The 26,503-nt window shown below is 44.9% G+C and overlaps 1 protein-coding gene across 3 annotated transcripts in view; it reads left to right on the top strand.

The window, feature by feature from the left end:
* The window catches only part of LOC115203518 (activating signal cointegrator 1-like), a 70,564-nt gene extending 44,061 nt beyond the window's left edge, over window positions 1-26,503 (top strand). For 2 of the 3 annotated variants that reach the window (XM_029768279.1, XM_029768277.1), the window contains one exon: window positions 26,137-26,503. In XM_029768279.1, coding sequence (XP_029624139.1) covers window positions 26,137-26,268 — 132 coding nt within the window. In that variant the 3' untranslated portion in view covers window positions 26,269-26,503. Of the gene's footprint in view, window positions 1-7,273; window positions 7,388-26,136 lie in introns of all 3 variants that reach the window. The other variant, XM_029768276.1, reaches the window with a different exon arrangement.

The raw sequence follows: 26,503 nt of genomic DNA, 5'->3' as shown, positions 1-26,503 counted from the left end.
TACTACTAACAGAACCAATGATGGTACTACTAACAGAGCCAATGATGGTACTACTCTAACAGAGCCAATGATAGTACTACTCTAACAGAGCCAATGATAGTACTACTCTAACAGAGCCAATGATGGTACTACTAACAGAGCCAATGATGGTACTACTCACCGAGCCAATGATAGTACTACTCTAACAGAGCCAATGATGGTACTACTAACCGAGCCAATGATGGTACAACTCTAACAGAGCCAATGACGGTACTACTCTAACAGAGCCAATGATGGTACTACTAACCGAGCCAATGATGGTACTACTAACCGAGCCAATGATAGTACTACTCTAACAGAGCCAATGATGGTACTACTAACAGAGCCAATGATGGTACTACTAACCGAGCCAATGATAGTACTACTAACAGAGCCAATGATAGTACTACTCTAACAGAGCCAATGATGGTACTACTCTAACAGAGCCAATGATGGTACTACTAACAGAGCCAATGATGGTACTACTAACCGAGCCAATGATAGTACTACTCTAACAGAGCCAATGATGGTACTACTAACAGAGCCAATGATGGTACTACTAACAGAGCCAATGATGGTACTACTAACCGAGCCAATGATGGTACTACTAACCGAGCCAATGATAGTACTACTCTAACAGAGCCAATGATGGTACTACTAACCGAGCCAATGATAGTACTACTCTAACAGAGCCAATGATGGTACTACTCTAACAGAGCCAATGATGGTACTACTAACAGAGCCAATGATGGTACTACTAACAGAGCCAATGATGGTACTACTAACCGAGCCAATGATAGTACTACTCTAACAGAGCCAATGATGGTACTACTAACAGAGCCAATGATGGTACTACTAACAGAGCCAATGATGGTACAACTAACAGAACCAATGATGGTACTACTAACAGAGCCAATGATGGTACAACTAACAGAACCAATGATGGTACTACTAACAGAGCCAATGATGGTACTACTAACAGAGCCAATGACGGTACTGCTAACAGAACCAATGACGGTACTACTTATAGAACCAATGTCGGTCCTACTTATAGAACCAATGACGGGACTACTTATAGAACCAATGACGGTACTACTTATAGAACCAATGACGGTACTACTTATAGAACCAATGACGGTACTACTTATAGAACCAATGACGGTACTACTTATAGAACCAATGACGGTACTACTTACAGAACCATAGAACCAATGACGGTACTATTCTAACAGAACCAATGAAGGTACTATTCGAACAGAACCAATGATGGTACCACTAACAGAACCAATGATGGTACCACTAACAGAACCAATGATGGTACCACTAACAGAACCAATGATGGTACTACTCTAACAATACCAATGATAGTACTACTTACACAACCAATGACCGTATTACTCCAACAGAACCAACGATAGTACTACTTATGTAACCAATGACAGTACTACTAACAGAACCCATGATAGTACTACTAACAGAACCCGTGATAGTACCACTAACAGAACCCATGATAGTACCACTAACAGAACCAATGATAGTACTACCCTAACAATACCAATGATAGTACTACCCTAACTATACCAATGATAGTACTACTAACAGAACCTGTGATAGTACTACTAACAGAATCTGTGATAGTACTACCCAAACAGAACCCGTGATAGTACTACTTACCTAACCAATGATAGTAGTACCATCACCGGTTCTGTTAGTAGTACTGTCATTGGTTGAGTAAGTAGTACTATCGTTGGTTCTGTTGGAGTAATACGGTTATTGGTTACGTAAGTAGTACCATCATGGGTTCTGTTAGGGTAGTATTATCATTGGTTATGTTAGTGGTATTATCATTGGTTCTGTTAGTAGTACCATCATTGGTTCTGTTAGTAGTACCATCACCGGTTCTGTTAGTAGTACTAACAGAGCCAATGATGGTACTACTAACAGAGCCAATGATGGTACTACTAACAGAGCCAATGATGGTACTACTAACAGAGCCAATGATGGTACAACTAACAGAACCAATGATGGTACTACTAACAGAGCCAATGATGGTACTACTAACAGAGCCAATGATGGTACTACTAACAGAGCCAATGATGGTACTACTAACAGAGCCAATGATGGTACTACTAACAGAGCCAATGATGGTACTACTAACAGAGCCAATGATGGTACTACTAACAGAGCCAATGATGGTACTACTAACAGAACCAATGATAATACCACTAACAGAACCAATGATGGTACTACTCTAACAATACCAATGATAATACTACCCTAACAGAACCCATGATGGTACTACTTACGTAACCAATAACCGTATTACTCCAACAGAACCAACGATAGTACTACTTACGTAACCAATGACAGTACTACTAACAGAACCCATGATAGTACTACTAACAGAACCCATGATAGTACCACTAACAGAACCCATGATAGTACTACTCTAACAGAACCGGTGACGGTACTAGTCTAACAGAACCGGTGACGGTACTAGTCTAACAGAACCGGTGACGGTACTAGTCTAACAGAACCCGTGACGGTACTAGTCTCACAGAACCCATGACGATACTACCCTAACAATACCAACGATAGTACTACTCAAACAGAACAGAACCAGTGTCCAAGGCTCCTTTGCAGTACATCCACTTCTCTCTCCATCTGCTAAACCCTTCTGTAGTATTGATCGGGCTCAACGCTGTGCTGTGTAGGCGGTGTGATTAATATCCTTGATTAGGAAGAGATTACCCTGGTGTGGGGAGTTAGCGCTGGCCCTGCTACAATTCATTTCACTTAGACTGCTGCCTTGTTTTTGTTCATTTGTCAGGTCAGAAATCAAGGATCAATCGCTGGTTTATTTGCCTAGTTCAAGTAGCAATGCGGGGTGGGGATGTTATTATGGACACTTTCGATCTGACTGGTCACAGTCGTTGACATTGAGTGGGCAGCGATTGGCGTCATTTGTTTACAGATTCTGTCTGATTGTGAAGAATTGTGTTGTTACTAGTAAAAGGACTGTGAAAAGGGTTGTGTGACATGATCCACTTGGAACCGTGATTGCCGTATCGTAATATATTTTCTGTCGTGGTATGTATTGTGAGCTTACAATACTTATCCCTACTATTTCATGCACCCACCTTTTTTTTAAAGCAATTCAATTCATGTATGTATTATTTATAGAGTTGTTTTGATTCACGCGTAGTGTGGAAATGTTCATGTACAAACTGCATGTTGTGTTATTTACAGCGGACTGTGTTGGCCCCACTGTGTAGCCAAAGCATCAAAATCCAGACTTCAGTAAACTGTTTACCCAACATGCTCATTCACCACATCTGGCAGAAGGATCAACATTACTCAAGTCCTTCATCAGCTTTCTGTCTCCAACCTGCCTGTCCTGAATACAAAAAAACATGTGGCTACTTGTGATTCTCACTCACTTAAAGCCTCTTCTCCATTTTGAGAAGACCAACGCAATAGCTATTGTTGTCATGGAGACCGCACAGTCCATGTATAACGGGCTGGTTTTTTTACAGTCCAAGAGAAGACTATGCAAACAGTGAGCTGTGTATGCCCTGTGTGGTTGAGCAGTGATCCAGCAGTGACTCCAAACATACCATGACTCCAGTCCTCATTATAACAGTGGGACGGACCACCTGAGGACCGAACATAAATAATGCAGAGAGAACCAGAGTTCTGCCGCCACCACCTCGCTGACAAACCCTTCCCCCTCGACCACATGGTTGAACCCCTAGCCCTGGAGGGCATGGTAAAGACATCCCTTACGACACCATACCACACCGTTATGACACTCTATTCCTGTGAGTGACGTATTTTCTACCTCCTCTCCACAGGGCTCTATATGGGTTTTCCTATGGATGTGGGCAAGGGCCAGCAGCTTTGGTTCTGAAAAATAACCCGCAGCAAAAAAATCTAAATCTTTATCTAAATTTGATCATAATTTCCTCCGACAGTTGCAATGAAAAGTGTGAGATGAAAGAGTTGAAATTCCAATGAAGAGGTAATGACCATGGCGAGTCGATAGTGATATTGGTCTTTCTCTGCTGTGTGTTTTCCCCATCTCCCGTCTGTATGTTTAGCTTGGTCTCTCTTAAAATGTAGACTGTTTCCTACTTTGTTACCAGAGGCAAGGGCCCTTGACTCACTGCCACCAGCCTCTGCCAAGACAGCCTTTTTAAGCTGTGATAAAAAATTTACGAGAGAGAGAGAATGCTATGGTGGAGAACAGAGGCCACATTCGGAGAGAAGCAGCTGCTCCCTGATAGCGGTTGGAAGGTCTCCTCAGTACTCGGCAGTGTTCTGCTCTCCCATGCCCACCATGAATATTGCATTAGCCCACTACAGGGCCCCTTGTGTTTGCCCCCCAAGAGAGGAGAGGAGAGCAGCCATGGTACTGAAGCGTACGAGGAGTCAATCCCACACTCCCCCACACCGCCAGGCCCATCCACATTTAGCTTGCACAGGCAGACGCTCCAAACTCCAGACCAGCTTTCCATCAGCATAATCTCCCAGACTGACTCGGAGGACTCCTGTCTCATAATGTGTCAACCTCAATTATATTAATGTGCGCACCCGAGAAAAATGTCTGACATTTGCTGGCATTTACAGGACGAGTAACTGTTTTCTGGCTGGTGTTTTTTGCTCAAGCTGAGTCGTCTTAGAGGCCCTTTTGAAATGAATAAACCACATATTGGCTCTGTGATGACCCGTCTCCCACTGATTAGCTAAAGAAACAAAGCTATGGTAAATAGCAGCACCGAGGCCACAATTATGTCAAAATACAATTTTTTTGTTCATATAATCTCCACAGCAATTGAAAATTGGCACCTCTTTGAACAAGGTCAATGATGGTACAAGTGAAGAGGCCATTTTGAGAGGCTAGCCTAGCTGGCTGTTATTAGCCATTAGCTTAATTCCCTGGCCTTTAAACACAAACACCTGGAGGCCAGGGGCAGTCCTGACCGTGAGGTCAGCCCCTGTTAAGCTGAAGCTTTCGTCTCGCGAGCTCCCTCCCCCCCCATCCTCCTCCTCCTCCATAGTGTTTCATTAGTGTTTCACCGACTCCATTACCCTGCTGTAATGTGCACTTAGCTGCCTAATCTCCATGCGGCTGACATGTGACTCCCCCAGTGCACTTTGCACACCTCCTCTCATTTGATCAGGGGACATCCTCTGAGAATGCCAATTTACTGGTTAATGCAGAAGAGGCATGTGTTCCCTTCTTGCTATCACTCAACCTTCCTGTCGCTGCACTCTATCGCACCCCCGCCTTAATTCTTACGTAATTTTTAAAATTCTGTCCCATTTCCTCATTGCTGTTTCTGCTCAAGGTGTTATTTTCAATGCTAATGAGGCACCGCAGCGAGCAGCGGTTTGTGGCGAGGGAAGCTGAAAAGATGGTGATATGCTAATAAAGACGGTTCAAACACGAGCGATTCTCCTCAATAAAGCTAAAGCGCTACATGCTGTTATGCTTGAGGTCAATGTGTTCACTTCAGCACCGTTCTTCACTTTTTCCTACAACCCATGAGACCTGCAAATGGAGGACCAGTAATTGAAGAAAGCGCATACTTTCTCAAGACTAGTACTTAAAAACAGTTCAAGGGTTCAAACTACCTTGAAGAGGTAAACAACTTGTTCTGGGTTTTTGTTGAAGGCATAGGCTTTGCCTGTCCATCTGTGTTTACCTCAAGGGCTTATGTTGTCTCTATGCATCATGCTTGCTAGCACTGCTGCACTTTGCCCACTCTCACTGTGAGCACATGCCCAGCCACTAGCCATAACTCTCTCTGGTAGTCTAGGAGATGTGCTGATCTGTCCAAGCTCTTGGATAGGTTTGGAATTCCATTTGTAAGGGCGGCAGGTAGCCTAGCAGTTAGAGCGTTGGGCCAGTAACCGAAAGGTTGCTAGTTCGAATCCTCGAGCACCAGGGTCGCCGTTGATATTGGCAGACCCTGGCCGTGACCCCACTCTCCAAGGGTGTCTCGGGGGGAGTTGGGATATGCACAAAAACACATTTCCATTTCACACCTGCCTGTATATGTACATGTGTGAAATAGGACAAATATAAGCACCTAATTATTATTATAAGCCCCCAGCAATTAGGCCAATGTTTCTGGCATTCCCTATCGCTAATTAACTGGAACCAGCAAAGCTTTCCTCTGAATCTCGACTGGGTTGTGTGTCTTCCAACAGATCTCATGTCCCAGTTTAGTATCCCACACAGTTTTTCACACCAGAGATATAGCCGCCGATCGAGACCGTAATCACTGGGAAATATCACATCTTTTCCCTCCATTTTGACAGTTCACATTGCAGAGATGTACAGCTCACCAGCCTGTGCATCTGAAAATAATCTCCTTCGTCTTGACTTGTCAGAACAAAATGTGAGAACCCAGAGGGGTTCTCCACTGAGTCAGCGATGAGGGAGGGAGATGTCAAAGACGTTGTGGCTCTATTTCAAACCAGTTCCACCTGCAGGCAGCTTTCGCTAAGTAGTTCCTGTTGTTTAGCTCGCCACAGCTAAGGCCAATGAAAAGAATGCCGTGACAAGAGCTAAAGCAACGACTAAGTAAACTGATTAATGCGTAACTGTGAGCAAAGTTGGGCCCAGGTAGTAAGCTACATCTGTTACAAATGACTTCATAGATCTATGGAGAGAGACTGGCATGATGTCAGCTAGCCTCACTGCAGGTGTTTAGCTTCAACGTTATGTTATTAGCTTCACTGTTTTGCTAATGGGAAGAATTTATTCAAGTAATCCTTTTGCTTGTAGTCTGTAGTCACCCACTTCTTTTTTAATTATATGGATATGCATGCATATACTATCTCAGTCGGTAGAGCATGGCACTTACCATGCCAATGGTCTTGAGTTGGATTCCCGCTGGGGCCACCCATATGTACAAATGTATGCATGCATGACTGTAAGTTGCCTTGGAGAAAAGCATCTGCTAAATAACATATTATACTACTATAGCATCTACTTTCCTTTCCCAGATTATTCCATTATTATTATTATTATTATTATTATTATTATTATTATTATTATTATTATTATGATTATTATACTATTAAGTAGCACAACTTGTCACCAAAGTTTCATCATATAAACAAATATATCAACTTTAGCCCTAAAGACTCTTTAGTTCTACTTTACACTTGTGGCGTTAGGCTAGTTGTTGCATTGTTCTGACCAACATGTTATCTCTGCTAATGTCTGTTCTAACCAATTTAGCCCAGGATCAGGGACCTGAGCAGGATAATCCCTCGTCTGGCTCCACCCCCCCCACCCCCCACCACGTTGGGCCAGCAAGCTGTCTTTGTGCCATGCATCCTGAGTTGGCCTGAGGTGTGTTGAGGGTTCTACTTAATATTAATATCTTAGAAACAACACCCCTTTCCTCACTTTATGGCTATGCTAACATCTTTTAAAGCTAGAATCCTTGGTTGCTACATCCACTTTTGGACTTATAAATGAATGATATATACCCATTGATTCTTGAAGACTATAACGTGTACAGTAAATGCCTCATGAGCTTAGTTCAACTGTCTTACCCCCATCATAATCCAATATATAAACTTGTTTTACGCCAATGTTTGTAAACAACGTAAATGCAAACGAACAATGTACAGCTTCAAAACATGGTTAAAACTATACATTTGGTATCATGGATGGTCAGTCCTTGCATCCATAGCTCTGTCTATTAATTTGAGAGTGGTTCCATTTCTCCAGCCCCATCCCTTAGCTTTTTAGAAAAAACAAGGCGTACAGAGCACGCTTTGTTATTGTTTCAATTAAGGATTCTAGCTTTAAGCTAGCAATTAGCTATGCAGCGAACGTCTAACAATTGTAACTGTTACTTACCGCAAGTGATCTGGTATGTGCTTCCTTTCTTCCTGCCTTCCTTGAAGCAATCACTGATCCAACATTATTGGAATGGTGAAAGCTACATAGAGGAATACTTGCTTTCACCCATACTATCGGGTAAGATCTGTGAATACATGAAGAAAGATCATTTTGGGGGGTCTTTAAAAAGCTGCAGACTGTGTGAATTTGTTTGCTTACCCTACAGTAACTAACACACAAACCTCCATTGATGTGACTTGTAGACAAGAGCTAGCTTTCTGAAGCAGGCTAGTTGCTACACTCTAAGAACAACAAGTGCTATCTACAACCAAAAAGGGTTATTGGGCTGTCCCCATAGGAGAACCCTTTGAAGAACCCATTTTGTTTCCAGATATAACCCTTTGAGGTAGAACACTTTTGGATTCCATGTAGAACCCTCTCCACAGAGTATTGTACATAGAACCCAAATGGGTTCTGCCTGGAACCAAAGAGGGTTCTACCTGCAATCAAAAAGGGTTCTCCTATGAGGACAGCCTCGGGAACCCATTTCAAACCCTTTTTTTCTAAGGGTGTCGATAACCTACAAATCATACCGTGTGCAACAATTTCCTAATCCAATGGAAAAAAAACACTTCTTGGCTTTCTTGTTTGAAGTGTGTTCTTCCAACGTTAGAGTGCTACCAAGACTGGTGTACAGTACATGGGAATAGATTAGAGAGAGAACTGAAGACAGGGATTTTAGAGAAGGCAAGGTGAGTTTTAAAGACAAATGGCAGTAATAAAGAGATATGAGTCATAAGAGTTCAGAGTATTTCCGTTGTATGAACTTTGTTAAAAGTCAAGGAATTTAAAGTAATAGAGGAAGCTGGAACAATCTAATAATGAATGTATCCATTGAATTTCAGTTGTCAAAAAGGGATATTTGTTCTTGGGAAAAGTGGATGTAAAACAGGTGGAACTGGTTATATAAGATATGTCTCTGGTGAACTCAAAATAGTTGTGGCTTTGGAATCTGCTTCAAATTCCTCACAAAGAGTTATAGCCCACACCTTTGTATTTGAAGTCGGCTGAGAAGACTGAAGACAACTCTTAATGTTTCAATAAATGGTTTATTTGGAAGGTGGCTGGGGGATTATAATAATCCTGCAGCCTATGTTTTATTATTAATGGCATGCATTTCCTCTGTGCCATGAACATTCATCTCACTCATTACTGGATTCCTCCTCCCTGATTTTTCAGCAGACATATTTATTACGACCGGGACTATACCAGTATCACGATGCTTGTTAGTATCATGGCAAGGAAACAAAACACAAAGCGGATTTAACTTCTTTAGGAAAACAGCCCTGATGTTGCAAACAAACATCATTATGTTGTCATTCAGAGTCACATTTATTTATTTTCTATCTATAGCTCACAATATTTTACATACAACAGGTTTTTAAAGGACTAAAGAGTTTGATCTGCTTTGTGTTTTCATTTTTCCCATGGAATTTTTTTGGCGACACTGGTATCGTCACATTCCTGATATATTAAACAATATTAAGAAAAATGTTCTTTCACATTATAAATTGTATCTTCTTTATAAATCCATCATTTGTTTTTAGTAATCAATTATCTTTAGTGTTATGACATTTTAGTCATTTAGCAGACGTTCTTGTCCAGAGCAACTTACAGTTGCTGTATTGACGTGAAGATGGCTAGGTGAGACAACCACACATCACATATCATCAGCTACATTTTCCCTCAATAAAGTAGTTATCAGCAAAGTCGGCGCTAATAGGAGGAGGTAAGTGCAGGGTTAGATATATTTTAATATTTCAAGTTTTAAAAATGCAAATTGGTGGATCATCACTTCAAACCGATGGTTGAGAATCTTCCATCTCATGTCAGACACCAGGCACATGATCCCACTAGCGCTTATTTAGTGCTTGGGCATGGAATGTTTAGGCTAATGTTCATATTGAGTGATTTGGTCATTGGCTGTATGTTGGGTGCATCTTGTCAAGTAGTTAATGCATTGACATATTGCATTCTATTATGTAGGGCCGGGACGATACTAGTAACGCTCTATTGTTTCCATGGCAAAAATGAAAACACGAAGAAGATCAACCTCTTTGGTCCTTTAAAAACATGCTGTATGTAAAATATTGTGTCCTATAGCTTGGAAAATAAAGAAATAAATGTGACTCTGGCAACATAATGATGTTTGTTTTCAACATTAGGGCTGTTTTCCTAAAGAACTTAAATCCACTTTGGGGTTTGTTTGCTTGCCACGATACTAAGGGGTATCTGGATACTGGTCTGGTCCCAGCCCTACTGTAGTACAATGGTAAGCTGACGTTTGTGTCCCCCCAGTATGACTTGTTTAAAGACAGTAATTGGCTTACGGAAGATATTGTACACAATCCGACTGTTTGCTTCAAACCAAAACCAGTCCAGAACCAGCTGAGTAGACAAGTAACAGCAGATTGACCTTGGGGTCAACGTTGATTAAGCAGGCTTATGGAGCAAACCAGTTAACTCTCAAGCATATGTTCTGCCTCAGCCAGGTTTTTGCTGCATCAAGCAAAAATAATTAACTAACCAACTGAAATTGTCACAGCGATACAGTACCTCCCATCTGTTTCCTCCTCCTGCATGATACTTCCTTACATGCTTTTTCACCACATAATGCGTGTTTGCAGACGGATGTTGGCTTCTTTTTGTAGACCATATACAGTACCACGTGCCACTCTAAACGTTTCTGACATGTGGCAGGCAGGTCCCTTGGGGTTGCCCTCTAAAGTTTTACGTTACTAGCTACCTAGCTAACTGTGTTGGCCGCCCTCTGCCTTGCGTCAGCGGTTTGTTCTTCTTCACACACCACCTAAGAGCAACTGAGCTTCCGGAATGCTATGTACGCAAGTGTCAGTCCCAGCTGAGCCTCTCTTACAGTGGGCTAAATGAGCTACTTAACGCCCCCAGGCTTGCAAATAACCTGATTACCAATGACTGTAAAATGATGTCGCAACTGATGCTGACAGTCCTTTATATTGTTTTGGATTTTGGTCTTCAGCTAGGCTCTACATTTAAAATATTCCCCAATCAGCCCACACCAACCTCACTCTTCATAATTATGGAGCACGCCGTCTTAATTCCTCTGGCTGCTTGTTAAGCTCTGGAGGAGCAGGGTTGACCCACTTTACATGGGAGCCTATGGAACCCCTGGTAAACAGACAAGCCCCTCTCCTGCACCAGGAAGCTCTCTCTCCCGACAGAATATAATATGACGTTTAGCAGACACTTTTATCCAATGACACTTAGTCATGCGTGCATACTTTACATACAGGTGTTCCCGGGAATCAAACCCACTATCCTGGCGTTGCAATCGCCATGTTCTACTAATTGAGCTACAGAGAACCGTGCTCTACTAACTGAGCTACAGAGGACCGTGCTCTACTAACTGAGCTACAGAGGACCGTGCTCTACTAACTGAGCTACAGGGGACCGTGCTCTACTAACTGAGCTACAGAGAACTGTGCTCTACTAACTGAGCTACAGAGAACCGTGCTCTACTAACTGAGCTACAGAGGACCGTGCTCTACTAACTGAGCTACAGAGGACCGTGCTCTACTAACTGAGCTACAGGGGACCGTGCTCTACTAACTGAGCTACAGAGGACCGTGCTCTACTAACTGAGCTACAGGGGACCGTGCTCTACTAACTGAGCAACAGAGGACCGTGCTCTACTAACTGAGCTACAGAGGACCGTGCTCTACTAACTGAGCTACAGAGGACCGTGCTCTACTAACTGAGCTACAGAGGACCGTGCTCTACTAACTGAGCTACAGAGGACCGTGCTCTACTAACTGAGCTACAGAGGACCGTGCTCTACTAACTGAGCTACAGAGGACCGTGCTCTACTAACTGAGCTACAGAGGACCGTGCTCTACTAACTGAGCTACAGAGGACCGTGCTCTACTAACTGAGCTACAGAGGACGGTGCTCTACTAACTGAGCTACAGAGGACGGTGCTCTACTAACTGAGCTACAGAGGACGGTGCTCTACTAACTGAGCTACAGAGGACGGTGCTCTACTAACTGAGCTACAGAGGACCGTGCTGTACTAACTGAGCTACAGAGGACCGTGCTGTACTAACTGAGCTACAGAGGACCGTGCTCTACTAACTGAGCTACAGAGGACCGTGCTCTACTAACTGAGCTACAGAGGACCGTGCTCTACTAACTGAGCTACAGAGGACCGGGCTCTACTAACTGAGCTACAGAGGACCGTGCTCTACTAACTGAGCTACAGAGGACCGTGCTCTACTAACTGAGCTACAGAGGACCGTGCTCTACTAACTGAGCTACAGAGGACCGTGCTCTACTAACTGAGCTACAGAGGACCGTGCTCTACTAACTGAGCTACAGAGGACCGTGCTCTACTAACTGAGCTACAGAGGACCGTGCTCTACTAACTGAGCTACAGAGGACCGTGCTCTACTAACTGAGCTACAGAGGACCGTGCTCTACTAACTGAGCTACAGAGGACCGTGCTGTACTAACTGAGCTACAGAGGACCGTGCTCTACTAACTGAGCTACAGAGAACCGTGCTCTACTAACTGAGCTACAGAGGACCGTGCTGTACTAACTGAGCTACAGAGGACCGTGCTCTACTAACTGAGCTACAGAGGACCGGGCTCTACTAACTGAGCTACAGAGGACCGGGCTCTACTAACTGAGCTACAGAGGACCGTGCTCTACTAACTGAGCTACAGAGGACCGTGCTCTACTAACTGAGCTACAGGGGACCGTGCTCTACTAACTGAGCTACAGAGGACCGTGCTCTACTAACTGAGCTACAGAGGACCGGGCTCTACTAACTGAGCTACAGAGGACCGGGCTCTACTAACTGAGCTACAGAGGACCGGGCTCTACTAACTGAGCTACAGAGGACCGTGCTCTACTAACTGAGCTACAGAGGACCGGGCTCTACTAACTGAGCTACAGAGGACCGGGCTCTACTAACTGAGCTACAGAGGACCGGGCTCTACTAACTGAGCTACAGAGGACCGGGCTCTACTAACTGAGCTACAGAGCCACATGCAAAAAAATGTATATGAGTCTAATGTATTATAACCATTGATGCATTTATTCAGGCTTTCATAAGGGCCTTTTATGATAGTATGTTTTTGATGCCTAATGTCCGTATGTGATTAATTCTGAATGCATCTGAAGCATAAGGGCTGTTCAAAGGAGCTGTGGGCTGTTAGCCAGTCTTCTCATGCACTACTACTGGGTGATAGAAGGTACTATAAATTAATTCACTATGCATTATACACAGGTGGTTCTGATAGAGATGTTCTGCCTGTACTGTGGTCCACTCACTGAACAAGAGAGGCTTTTAAATAACTATAAATTAATTCACTATGCATTATACACAGGTGGTTCTGGTAGAGAAGTTCTGCCCGTACTGTGGTCCACTCACTGAACAAGGCTGAACAAGGCTTTTAAATAACTCTCTGTGGCTGGCTTTGCAGGTTGATCTCTGACACAATCGATCACTGTTAGAATGTAAGATTTAATTAAGCAATAAGGCACGAGGGGGTGTGGTATATGGCCAATATACTACGGCTAAGGGCTGTTCTTACGCATGACGCAACGAGGAGTGCCTGGATACAGCCCTTAGCCGTGGTATATTGGCCATATACCACAAACCCTCGAGGTGCCTTATTGCTTAATTAAATCTTACATTAGTTATTTAAAAGCTATTATAAACTGGTTACCAACGTAATTAGAGCAGTAAAAATACATGTTTTGTCATACCCGTGGTATACGGTCTTGTATACCATGGCTGTCAGCCAATCAGCGTTCAGGGCTAGAACCAGTTTATAATAAACCATATTCCATTATTGTATTTGAGGGAGCTCCATGCTGTAATGTTTATACACCCCTCTGACGTGTACAAAGTAATGAAAGTGTAACGAGCTCTGAAATTGGACCATGTAGATATTCAGACATTGACTCCTCTGATCTTATTAGCAATGTATCAGTGATGAAGAATGGGGCTTCCATCATGTAGGCAGTGTACACACACACACACACACACACACACACACACACGAGTGTCAAGCAGAGCTCTCACACAGAGAAGCCAGCGATACAATACACAACGTTAATTATCCATTTAAAACCATGGCCCATTGGCAGTGCTGAAGCACCGCTGCTGGAAAAGCCTCTCAGAGAGCCATAATTGCTTCTTATCTTTTGGAGGTCACACTGTGTCCAGTAGAACTAATCAATCTCTGGCTCAGACCTGCTGTTAGCCCCAAAGAGCTCCATAAAATAACATTCTGAACATTTGGACCATTTTAGATACCCCACCTTCTCCTAAAAGAAATCAATAGCTGCTGATGGCGGGTGGGTAAGTCTGCTCTGTTGCTAAGGAATAGTGACGGGGAGCTGGCCGGTGGGTAAGTCTGCTCTGTTGCTAAGGAATAGCAACGGGGAGCTGGCCGGTGGGTAAGTCTGCGTTGTTGCTAAGGAATAGCGACGGGGAGCTGGTCGGTGGGTAAGTCTGCGTTGTTGCTAAGGAATAGCGACAGGGAGCTGGCCGGTGGGTAAGTCTGCTCTGTTGCTAAGGAATAGCGACGGGGAGCTGTCCGGTGGGTAAGTTTGCGTTGTTGCTAAGGAATAGCGACGGGGAGCTGGTCGGTGGGTAAGTCTGCTCTGTTGCTAAGGAATAGCGACGGGGAGCTGTCCGGTGGGTAAGTCTGCGTTGTTGCTAAGGAATAGCGACGGGGAGCTGGCCGGTGGGTAAGTCTGCGTTGTTGCTAAGGAATAGCGACGGGGAGCTGGCCGGTGGGTAAGTCTGCGTTGTTGCTAAGGAATAGCGACGGGGAGCTGGCCGGTGGGTAAGTCTGCGTTGTTGCTAAGGAATAGCGACGGGGAGCTGGCCGGTGGGTAAGTCTGCGTTGTTGCTAAGGAATAGCGACGGGAAGCTGTCCGGTGGGTAAGTCTGCGTTGTTGCTAAGGAATAGCGACGGGGAACTGGCCGGTGGGTAAGTCTGCGTTGTTGCTAAGGAATAGCGACGGGGAGCTGTCCGGTGGGTAAGTTTGCGTTGTTGCTAAGGAATAGCGACTGGGAGCTGGTCGGTGGGTAAGTCTGCTCTGTTGCTAAGGAATAGTGACGGGGAGCTGTCCGGTGGGTAAGTCTGCGTTGTTGCTAAGGAATAGCGACGGGGAGCTGTCCGGTGGGTAAGTCTGCGTTGTTGCTAATGAATAGCGACGGGGAGCTGGCCGGTGGGTAAGTCTGCTCTGTTGCTAAGGAATAGCGACGGGGAGCTGGCCGGTGGGTAAGTCTGCTCTGTTGCTAAGGAATAGCGACGGGGAGCTGGCCGGTGGGTAAGTCTGCGTTGTTGCTAATGAATAGTGACGGGGAGCTGGCCGGTGGGTAAGTCTGCGTTGTTGCTAAGGAATAGGGACGGGGAGCTGGCCGGTGGGTAAGTCTGCGTTGTTGCTAAGGAATAGCGACGGGGAGCTGGCCGGTGGGTAAGTCTGCGTTGTTGCTAAGGAATAGCGACGGGGAGCTGGCCGGTGGGTAAGTCTGCGTTGTTGCTAAGGAATAGCGACGGGCAGCTGGCCGGTGGGTAAGTCTGCGTTGTTGCTAAGGAATAGCGACGGGGAGCTGGCCGGTGGGTAAGTCTGCGTTGTTGCTAAGGAATAGCGACGGGGAGCTGGCCGGTGGGTAAGTCTGCGTTGTTGCTAAGGAATAGTGACGGGGAGCTGGCCGGTGGGTAAGTCTGCGTTGTTGCTAAGGAATAGTGACGGGGAGCTGGCCGGTGGGTAAGTCTGCGTTGTTGCTAAGGAATAGTGACGGGGAGCTGGCCGGTGGGTAAGTCTGCGTTGTTGCTAAGGAATAGTGACGGGGAGCTGTCCGGTGGGTAAGTCTGCGTTGTTGCTAAGGAATAGTGACGGGGAGCTGGCCGGTGGGTAAGTCTGCGTTGTTGCTAAGGAATAGTGACGGGGAGCTGGCCGGTGGGTAAGTCTGCGTTGTTGCTAAGGAATAGTGACGGGGAGCTGGCCGGTGGGTAAGTCTGCGTTGTTGCTAAGGAATAGCGACGGGGAGCTGGCCGGTGGGTAAGTCTGCGTTGTTGCTAAGGAATAGTGACGGGGAGCTGGCCGGTGGGTTGGGTCAGATTGATTTAGTATTACGCCGCTCGCTTTTTTGAAACGAAGGGTCCTCAGTCCAACTGCTCGCCTCTGCTGCTCCCATTTCTTGGGGTGATGGCCAGTGTGATGTAGTGATGAGGTTACCAGTATCACGTTAAGTAGGGGGGGAAACGTTTTGAAATAGCATGATCTGAAAAGGTCATTTTGGTTGCCAAGGAAGAATTCCTACGGCTTCAGTTCCTACTGATTTGTGTGACGGGAAGTAATGCTTTGCCAAACAGGAATATGAGGGCGCTAGTTGTGTGTTGTGACACGTTTTCCATAATTATCAACCCCCCACCAAAGCCTGCATTTAATTGTTAACCCTCTTAAGTGTTTCAATAGGAAACATAACAGCAAACCGTTAATCAGAAGGGGCTTTATTACCCCCTGTCGGTTTCCTCTTCCCCTCCCCCCACCTCTTCCTATTCATTTCATAGCCATGCAGGTATTTGATGTGCTAGTTTGCTGCCTGAGGAACAGAGGAATGTAGTAGTATCTAGGGGAGGGCATAGGGAGGTGGTAGGCTTTGAATTGGTCCCGTCATTTAAATGTCACCAGGACAGCTCTGTGGGAGGTAGGGGTAAGGAAGGTCGGGCGGGGAAAGTGAGACGATAGCTGCTGGTAGTGTGTGTGTGTGTGTGTGTGTGTGTGTGTGTGTGTGTGTGTGTGTGTGTGTGAGAGTGATAGCAGCATGGCTCAATTTCCATTTTTATTAACAATCCAGTTACCTCTTCATGGAGAGGGATGGAATGGGCCCGGCAGATCAATGTCATCGTGCCTCCAGCATGCCAAGGAGCCTGGCCGCGGTGTTAACCACTTCCTCCCCCCCTCTTTACACACACTGCCCTCTCCCACCAATCAGTAGCCTGAATAGAGATTGGCAGGCCCATCAACACTGCACTCCCCACTCTGAAGACCGACATGGACATTCACAGCCCCTGGAGACTGCATCGTAACCTTGGGCTAACATAACCTTGGGCTAACATAACCTTGGGCTAACATTACCTTGGGCTAACATAACCTTGGGCTAACATAACCCTGGGCTAACATAACCTTGGGCTAACATAACCTTGGGCTAACAACCTTGGGCTAACATAACCTTGGGCTAAATGGACTACTTAACCAGACCACTTGATCTTCCTGTTAGCAGCAATGTCACATTCACAAATACCATTGACTCCTTTAAAAATGGCAAGCTACTGAACTGTAAAAGACTTGTCAGAAGAAAATCCAGACATTTCTAGTCATAAATATGGCTATTAAATGATGTCAGAAGTGTGTTTTTTAAGGCGTTGACGAGGCTCAGAGAAAGGGTTGCTCTAAAACACAGCTCGTCCAACCTAAGAATGAAGTCTCTGACGCCATATTAGACAGCTCAGAGGAGATAGAATATCCTGGGGTGTGACTGTCAGAAAAACACATTCCCCTGTGTCTGCTTATAACTGTCAAAATTCCAAAACAACAATTCCATGTTCTCTAGTCTACTTTAAGTTGTCATTCTTTGGCACCAACAACATCTCGCCAACACAATGGCCAACGTCTTTTGACGGACATTTCAATTACCAACGTTTTCATAGCTCAAATGGGTAACAAACAATGTGAGAGCTGTAAGAGTCATTTGAGAAATGGCAGTCAGATGAATATAATGGGATTGAATAGATAAGATGCTTAGATAGGGGACATTGGACATTGTTTAGCTAGCAGTGTAGTGCTCCTACAGTACTCTCACCAGAGTGGGAACACAGAGGCTCTGTATGGAGAATGGTTGCTGAGTTAACATGAACTGGGGCTGGTGTTGGATACAAAGCATTGCTCCTCTTTCTCCTCACCATTGGTCCTTTTAAAGCCATGTGTGCATGTCATAACAACAGTGTATATATCTATTAATAGTTTTGTTGTGGTAGTGGAGCAACCCAAATATTCATCCCTATGTAGGTAAAAAGTAATGTTATATTTATAAACCAAGCTATAGAGGGGAATAAGCTACTGTAGGGATTTAGATCCTGACTACATAATGTTTCTCTTGTTATGTCTCTAGCTTACTCTCTCAGTTTCACACACACACAGATGTCTCCGTGTGCATGGAGGCACTTCACTGGGGCTTTTCCCCAGAGATGAGCCTTGCACTTGAGCTGACCGTTAAACAAACGCTACTGTACACAGTCACGTGGGAACACAGCAATCCTTCCACCTGGTGTGTGTGTGTGTGTGTGTGTGTGTGTGTGTGTATCAGAGGGAGCCTGAGAGAGCGCCTGCAGGGGTGTCAGTGAAGGTTTAAGATATTCAGCTTGCTGTCAACGCTGACACATTTCTCCCTCTGCTCCGCTGCACTGATATGCAAATGCAGCCTCCTCAGAATGCGGAGCACTAGATCAGCATAAACGTATTCCCCCTCTGCTCTCTCTACCCCTCTCCCTATCTCTCTCCCCTCTCTTTACCTCTCTCCCCTCTCTTCTCTCTTTCTCCTTCTCTCTCCCCTTTCTTCCCTCTCTTCTTGCTCTCTGAGACTCACTCTTTCTCTCTCTCTCTGAGACTCTCTCTCTCTCTCTCTGAGACTCTCTCTCTCTCTGAGGCTCTCTCTCTCGGAAACTCTCTCTGAGACACTCTCTCTGAGACACTCTCTCTCTCTCTGAGACTCTCTCTCTGAGACTCTCTCTCTGAGACTCTCTCTCTGAGACTCTCTCTCTGAGACTCTCTCTGAGACTCTCTCTCTCTGAGGCTCTCTCTCTCTCTGAGGCTCTCTCTCTCTCTCTGAGGCTCTCTCTCTACCTCTGAGTGTGTCTCTCTCTCTCTGTGTGTCTCTCTCTCTCTGTGTGTCTCTCTCTGAGACTCTCTCTCTCTCTCGGAAACTCTCTCTCTCGGAAACTCTCTCTCTCGGAAACTCTCTCTCTCTGAGACTCTCTCTCTGAGACACTCTCTCTCTCTCTCTCTCTTTGAGACTCTCTCTGAGACTCTCTCTCTCTGAGACTCCCTGAGACTCTCTCTCTCTCTCTCTGGGACTCTCTGTTTGGTCTTGACTGTTCTGTTCTTGACTTATGCCCCTGATAAAGGATTTGATTGTTTCTCTCAAAAGAAACTGTGATGTATAGGCAAGAGAATTGGTCTACACACACACACACACACACACAAGCGTTCTGAAGGTTGGTGTTTGTGTGTGTGTGTGTGTGTGTGTGTGTGTGTGTGTGTTTGTACATGTGTGCATGTGTATAACCCCTCTCCAAATCCCCAATGATAGAACAATGACAGCCCCTTACCGCCAATGCAGAGATACAATTAGTCTTATCACCAAAGCCTCTGAAATAAGCTATCTCCCCAAAATACTGTGTCATCAGTAATCTAGTCCCGACACGATGTCATCTAAATGCCAATGTCTGTCCCCAGTGATCCATTCAAAGCCCACGCTACATTTCCATTCTAATTAGATGTGGGCAGTCAACAGGCTTCTTTATAGGAACAATTTTTTAATAACCAGCAGTATTGACTTTTTCAGAGTCCCTCATTGGCTGTTAGAACGAAGTTCCTGTTGTTATGTTGTCCCTTTGACATTGGGGCTGCAGGGGAACGAAGTCTCTGTCTAGAAACCCAGCGTAAATACACACGTATCGCTAAAGCCTGTCATGCTGTTTCTTTGGGCTCTCTGTATTTGCAGTGGTGTGTGAAATATACATCAAAAGAAAGCTGTCCCTGCAGGACTTTACCACTGACCCTATTCTTATGACCGGGTTATTAACACGCAGAGAAAAATAGAAGAATCTTGATTGAATATTTGACTTCTTTTAATTCATTACAAAATGATTGTCACTTACCATTAGAAGAGGGTTGAATATAAACACAGCGTCCTGATCCACCATGATGGGGCAGTATGTCATTCTTACAACTTTAATACAGGCATTGTGATATGCCACTCAAGTTATATCAATGTCTTATTATGATTGAAATAATACAAAATATGAATTTGTGTTGCCCCCTCAGCGGTTTAGCTGATTTGATGATTTTTATAGCCGGGCCAATGTTTCTGAGGCATTTGACTACCTGAGGAGACATGGGGATTTTAGCGACGGCACTTTGCGTTAACGAGAGTGCCATGATGGAAGCTAATGCGAAAGGAATGAAATGTCTTCTGGACGCGTGCCCTCGCTGCAGCAGCATTGCCTTGGGGGCGTTTACTTCACACGAGGTCGTGGTGATTCAGCATTAGCACAAGGCGATCCCACTGTATCTAACACACTGCGTCGCTGCTGCACCAGTCACTCTGGCTCTCACTGTAAGAGCCCAGGGTGATTGATAACCACTGGGGAGCTGGCTCCTTACTGGAATTACTCATGTACACAGGAGGAATCTGTTTCCCTCGGTTGGGGCACATTAGTATGGGTGACCCTTGTCACTGGGAGATTTTTCACTGGAAAACCCCCAGTCAATGTTATGTGAGTAGGTTATAGAGTTATTAGATCAGAATGTGCTCCCTCCTTTTCTCCCTCCCTCTTTCCCCCTTAAACATGTCTGTTCTGGGCATTCTGTCCATTCTGGAAGTGGCCAAATATCCGGGAGAAGATTTCTGAAATGCTTCTTGATTATTTAAACCAACTCATTTGAACATGGTGCAATTTTACTGGCCAATCTCCTGGAAAGAGATGCTGTGAAGCAGGATTAATACGATGATGAAGTCATAGAAGAAACATGGACGCCACACATGGCAGCCAGACTGATTCCCTCCGTTTCGGCTCATTCACTTCCATTGGCTTTAGCTCCCCCATGTAGCAGGGTAAACCTCCAGGAGAATAGTTAAATATGATTCCACAAAGCACTTTTCTATTCCTCTCTATCTCATTATTGTCTCACTTCCCCTCTTTCCAACCCACCACCCACTCCCTGGGCAAGGTGCACAGCAGCAGGTGCGATCGACGGAGCGTCAGCCCCTATTTGGGACAGCGGCGTAAACACGCTGTCACCCTGCCTCAGAGTCGCTAGCTACCCACGCTCTGTCATTTGCCCTTCCCTTCCTAACCTGCCAGACTCAGGCTGCCGGCCCGGTTAGCCTAGCCTGTTGTGTGCCTGACTAAAGCAGCGCTGCAGCAACAGCAGCAGTAGAAATCACTCAGCCATTTCAGCCCCTCGGTGTCTATGAAAACAGCTTGAGGGGGAGAATGGAGAGAGAGAGAGAGAGAGGAGAAGAGGGGGAGAGATCCTCCAAGGGGAAGCTGCCTGCCTGCAAGTCGACTCACACAGCAGTACAACCCCCACTTGTAAATCTACCAGCCAGGGCTGAGGAAGAGAATGTAAATTAGGTGTGACTAACACCGGGATGAGAATCCAGGCAGGTTTCTTTCTTTTCCCCCTCCCTCCTGCTGAATGATGTGTACACATCTACTTGGCTGCAGTAGTCAGTGTAGAGCCAGGAGATGTAGTCTAGGTCTGGCAGGTAGGGATTCTCTTGAGGCTCACTGAGTACGAGCTCTATTGGAAAAACCAGAAACAAGATGGATACCATAGGGCCTAAAGCCAAGGCATGGGGATGACACTATCTAAACATAGATTTATACCCTGGGTATTCTCATGCCCGGTTGTATTCCCAAGCAACATTAGAATATAGACTATTCTTTAATAGGCCATCATTGTAAATAAGAATTTGTTCTTAACTGCCTTGCCTAGTTAAATAAATATCATAATGCATTTGTGTGCTTTTACTCTCCTCGTCCTCATCACAATCCTCTGTTGGTGTGGAGTAATTGCCTGTAGTCTGAGTGTATCAAGCTTTGGTTATATTTGCATAGCAATCGTAAATCACCTTAGTGAATGGGGATTATCATTCTCCAATACAAGGTATGAATACAAAGAGCTCCCTAGCTGATTCATTGATTGGCATATCGGATATCCATTATTCCTTGTTTACGCCTAGAATTATTCCATTATCCCTCAATCGACAGTGAAGTGTTGCCTTTCAGTGTTTATGATCATCTCAAGGCCATTGTATTTAATTGGTGCGGTTGTCAATGGTCCTCCATTACAGGGTAGTAGTATACAGACAGACCTCTTGGCTCCATCTCTTGGGTTCTGAGGCTGGATGTGAATGTTTATCAGAAACGATTTGGGCTCCTTCCCATCGGGCTGTAATGAGAACAGTGTGTGTATAGTATAGGGTCAGAATAGTGGTGTGGAGTGTGGCCACATATCAACTGGTTAGTCTGTGTCCATAAGGAAAAAGGCTATTTTAAGCTTAGGTTCAGGGTTACGATTAGAGTAAACAGGGTTGGGAGTTTGGGTTAAGGTTTAGGGAAAATAGGATTTCAATGGAAATTAATTTTAGGTCCCCATGAGGATAGAAGAACATAACGTGTGTGCGCTCAAGTAGGGGTGTATTTTACAGGCTTGATGATGTAGCGCTAGCCCTCTGCAGACACACTGCACCTATTATTGGGCCTCCCCAGCTGTAGTGTGTGGGTAATAAACCTCTCTACAGCAGCCCCCAAACAGACCAGCAATCAATGGGAAATTATCTCACCGATCGATGTGACAGCCTCTCTCTTTCTGTCTCTATATCGCTGTCTCCCTTTCTCTTGCTCTCTCTCTTCTCCCCATCTCACGCTTTCAGCATCCAGTCTGAAATGCTGTTGCTCAGCAGCCCACTCAGCAGCCCACTCAGCAGCCCCTCCAGCCATTAACAGAGAGGATCTAGACTGAGCTGGCATTAGCACTTCCCAGACACAATCAGCCGAGCTGGCCAAACGCTAACTCTTAATTACGCACTTGACAAGTGAACTATCAGCTTGCCATGTCTGGCTTGTTGTTGTTTAGCTCCGTGGGTTTCATGGTAAATCGTTTAGGGGGGAAATACTAGTTGATTTTATATTGAGGCAAAGAAGCAGTCAAATACTATTCTTGATTTGGTATGAGTGAAACCTGTGTACATGTTCTGTTAAAACCAGTCACCTGGTTTGGATTAGCCTATGCAAGAACACAAGTTTTCTGCAAGAATTCATGCTAGATGTACAGTACGTACACAACTTCAGGGAAAATGTTATTTTCACTCAGCCCAGAAACAAAGTCCTCTGTGTGGTGCAGGGCATTGGTCTGTGACATAAATATTCCCAAGCACTCAACATTGTCACTTGGGCAACCACTGTATTTTTAGCTAGTTGCCAGAATCCAGAGGCACTCCCTTTGCTGTGGAGATTTGGCTTCAGGCATAACAGAGAGACACACAAATAATACATGTCAGTATTTGAGGCAAGTGTGGAAATGGTGAGCAAACAGCACTTCTCCTTAACACCGTGCTTACACAGCCACTACCAGGGCATGGAGTTGAGCTCTAATGTGACGAGACAGATAGAAAAACAAACAGAAGTGACAACCACTGCTGCCTGTTATACATACATCATGTTTGTCCTACCTCAGCCCCTTGGATAACCAACCTCAGTGCTAACTGTCTGAATAGTATGAGTGTTTCTGGGCTCTGCCGTGCTAGATTACAATGTGTTTAGCTGTTAACTGCTGCTTCCACACAGACGATCTCACCTAATATGGCTTGTAGTGGCCAGGGATCGCTTGAGGGGCCTATGTGATGTGAATGACCTGTGTAGGGGGAATAGAGATGCTTATTTTGGCACTAGCTACAGTATTAACGTTTTGCAAGGGCTTTGAGAATAAGTAGGTAGGGTTATGTTAAATGTCGAGCCAGGTGACTGGTTGAATAAAGAAGAAATGGATGGGCTATGTTGGCGCTAAACTCCCAGATGGCTTCGATACGGCAATGAATAAGTACTGCTGAGAAATAGCCATATTAAGAGCAACGCAAATGCTAATTCAAGACTTGCAAAGAGTTCAATGTCACCAGAGGGCCTACAAAGCAGAGACCAGCGTACAGCCAGCTCTTGATACCTGTTGTGCTGCTTGAACATCCACAGAGCTTTCTAGGTCAAACAGCCGCTGCTGCATTTCAATTTTAGTGATTTAGGAGACGCTCTAATGCAGAGCAATTTACAGGAGCAGTTAGGGTCAAGTGCCTTGCTCAAGGGCACATCGACAGATTTCTTTACCTTGTTGGCTCGGGGATTCGAACCAGCGACTGTACCCACCTGGAGAGAAACAGAACCAGGGTTAAAACACTACACTAACCCTCCAACGCTCTTAACCTCTAGGCTACCTGGCTGCTAGCCTGCCATTGCAGATTAACTTGAGAGTTTTCTGCACAGCGTGCCATCTGCAACTGGCCCAGGGTTGGCTTTCAACTGCTTAGCTTGTTTGTGTTAACAAGCTAACTAGTAAACATTGCTTAACCTGCGATTACAAGATATCATGACTATGCTGCGGTCCTGATTGGTGTCAAAGTCTTGGCTGTTCAAATAATCCAGTCATACAACTAGGCCTACTTCAACATAAAACTCTGCTGCTGTTTTGTACAATCTATCCTTGCCAGCAGCAGTCATATTGAGCCCTGTCATCACCCAAAGAGGAAAGTCTGCTTAGAGAGCTTCTAGTGGACGACTGTAACTTGAAATGGTTGGGTAGGATGAGAAAAGGCTGGTACTCACTACTCAGATATACTTCAGAAAAGCAATCAGACTCATGTTTGCAATGGAGGAAGGGACAGGATCTGCCGGACATGTCTTGAATTGATGGTGTCAAAGACCTGTGGAAAGCTTCTATTAGGCTCTTATCTCCTCCATTGCAGGCTATGAGGCACGTTAGTGTATGGGGGGTTTCTTTGCCACTTTGACTGGTCCATAAAGCCTATTAGGAAGTCAGTCAGTGGTGCAAAGCTGGGTTAACACTATGCTCTGTATTGATGGTCCTTTGAATGTAATGTGCTGTCACCGTAGTAGCCTAGCGCCCTGTGAGGACACATCAAATATTTAAACATTTTTATTGATTTTCCACTGCAAAGGAATTGATCCCCACTCTGATAATGTAATGGAAATTATATGATTAAAGGTTTGACTTAATGATTTCACTCAGAAACCCTATAACCTGTTGAAATGTATTCGAAATAAGGCTATAATGATGGGTTAAAAACTATATTCCAATACTGTGTGTGAGTAAGACACTGTAACCACTTCAAAAAATGAGCAGGGCAGAGTTGATAAGACGACCTTGTGAGAGGAACAGGAACAGGGCCTCCCTAAGTTAGGGAGAGAAACAACGGCCTGGGAACGGCTAGGCTGGCAAAAGATAAGGAGACAGGTGGTCTGGGTACTGCGGAAAAATACAGCCGCCTAAAGCTGGGTGGAGTTCTCTACTGATGTGTGTGTTAATATAAAAGGCTTTGTACATTGTAAGGATTTTCAGAGCTCTCATAAATAATCGTTTTGACCCTTTTAGGCTGGTTATCCGTCTGCTTCATTCAACCAGAATCTTACACACTCTGGTGGGGACAGACTGAGTAGTTTCATTGAAGTTCGGTTTAAGAACATTGATAACTTAATTCACGTAACAGATAACCATCCAGTATATATTCTTAATTATGAACTGGGTGGTTCAAGCCCTGAAACCTGATTGGCTGACAGCCGTGGTATATCAGACCGTATACCACGATTATGACAAAACATTTATTTTTACTGCTCTAATTACGTTGGTAACCAGTTTATAATAGCAATAAGGCACCTCGAGGGTTTGTGGTATATGGCCAATATACCACGGCTAAGGGCTGTATCCAGGCACTCCTCGTTGCGTCATGCGTAAAAACAGCCCTTAGCCGTAGTATATTGGCCATATTGCTTAAAAGTAAACCACCTCGTATAGGAATGGTTCTGTCTAAATGGCTACTATAAGCAGGGGCTTATTAGACCTAGTTAAAAGTGTAGTGTGATGTAGTCTTAGCCTAGAAAGACTTGACTAGATGTACCCAGAACAAAAAGCTGAAGGCTAGTCTGTGGTAGCAGCAGGATAAACAGCCTCGCTGGCCTTTTCCCTCCTATCTGCCCCGGACGCCTCTAATCAGCAGGCCTTGAGCTCTCTGAAAGGTCATTCTGTCCCTTTGATGGTGTTTTGATTCATTCCTTCCTCCCTCTCTTCCCTCTCTCCTCCCCCTCCCTTCCTCTCTGCTTTCCCCCTTTCACAGTCAAGCTGGAGAGTCAATATCATAGGGGTGCGAAGATGGGACTGGTTCCGTCGGCGGCCGTGTGACGTTGGCGAGAGAGAGCGAGAAAGCAAAGAGAGAGTGTGGACCAGCTGGAGGAGAGGCGGAGTTTGACGAGAACATCCAGAGAGGGTCATATTCTGACTACTGTGTTTTATCAGGAGTTCCAGCAAAAAATAAATATGGACACACTGGCTATACATGGCATCCTCTCAAGGGATTTACAGTTTAAGGACGATGACTAAGCAGACATTCACCACACAGGAAAGTTATTACCAAGTTCTCTACATTCTATACTGTGTACTCTTGAACAGTTGTATTTTCTGCAATAAACAATGTTGAAATTTAA

This window comes from Salmo trutta, chromosome 12 (genome assembly GCF_901001165.1).
Source record: "Salmo trutta chromosome 12, fSalTru1.1, whole genome shotgun sequence".
Taxonomy (NCBI): Eukaryota; Metazoa; Chordata; class Actinopteri; order Salmoniformes; family Salmonidae; genus Salmo; species Salmo trutta.
This window is presented reverse-complemented; position numbering and strand designations above follow the sequence as displayed.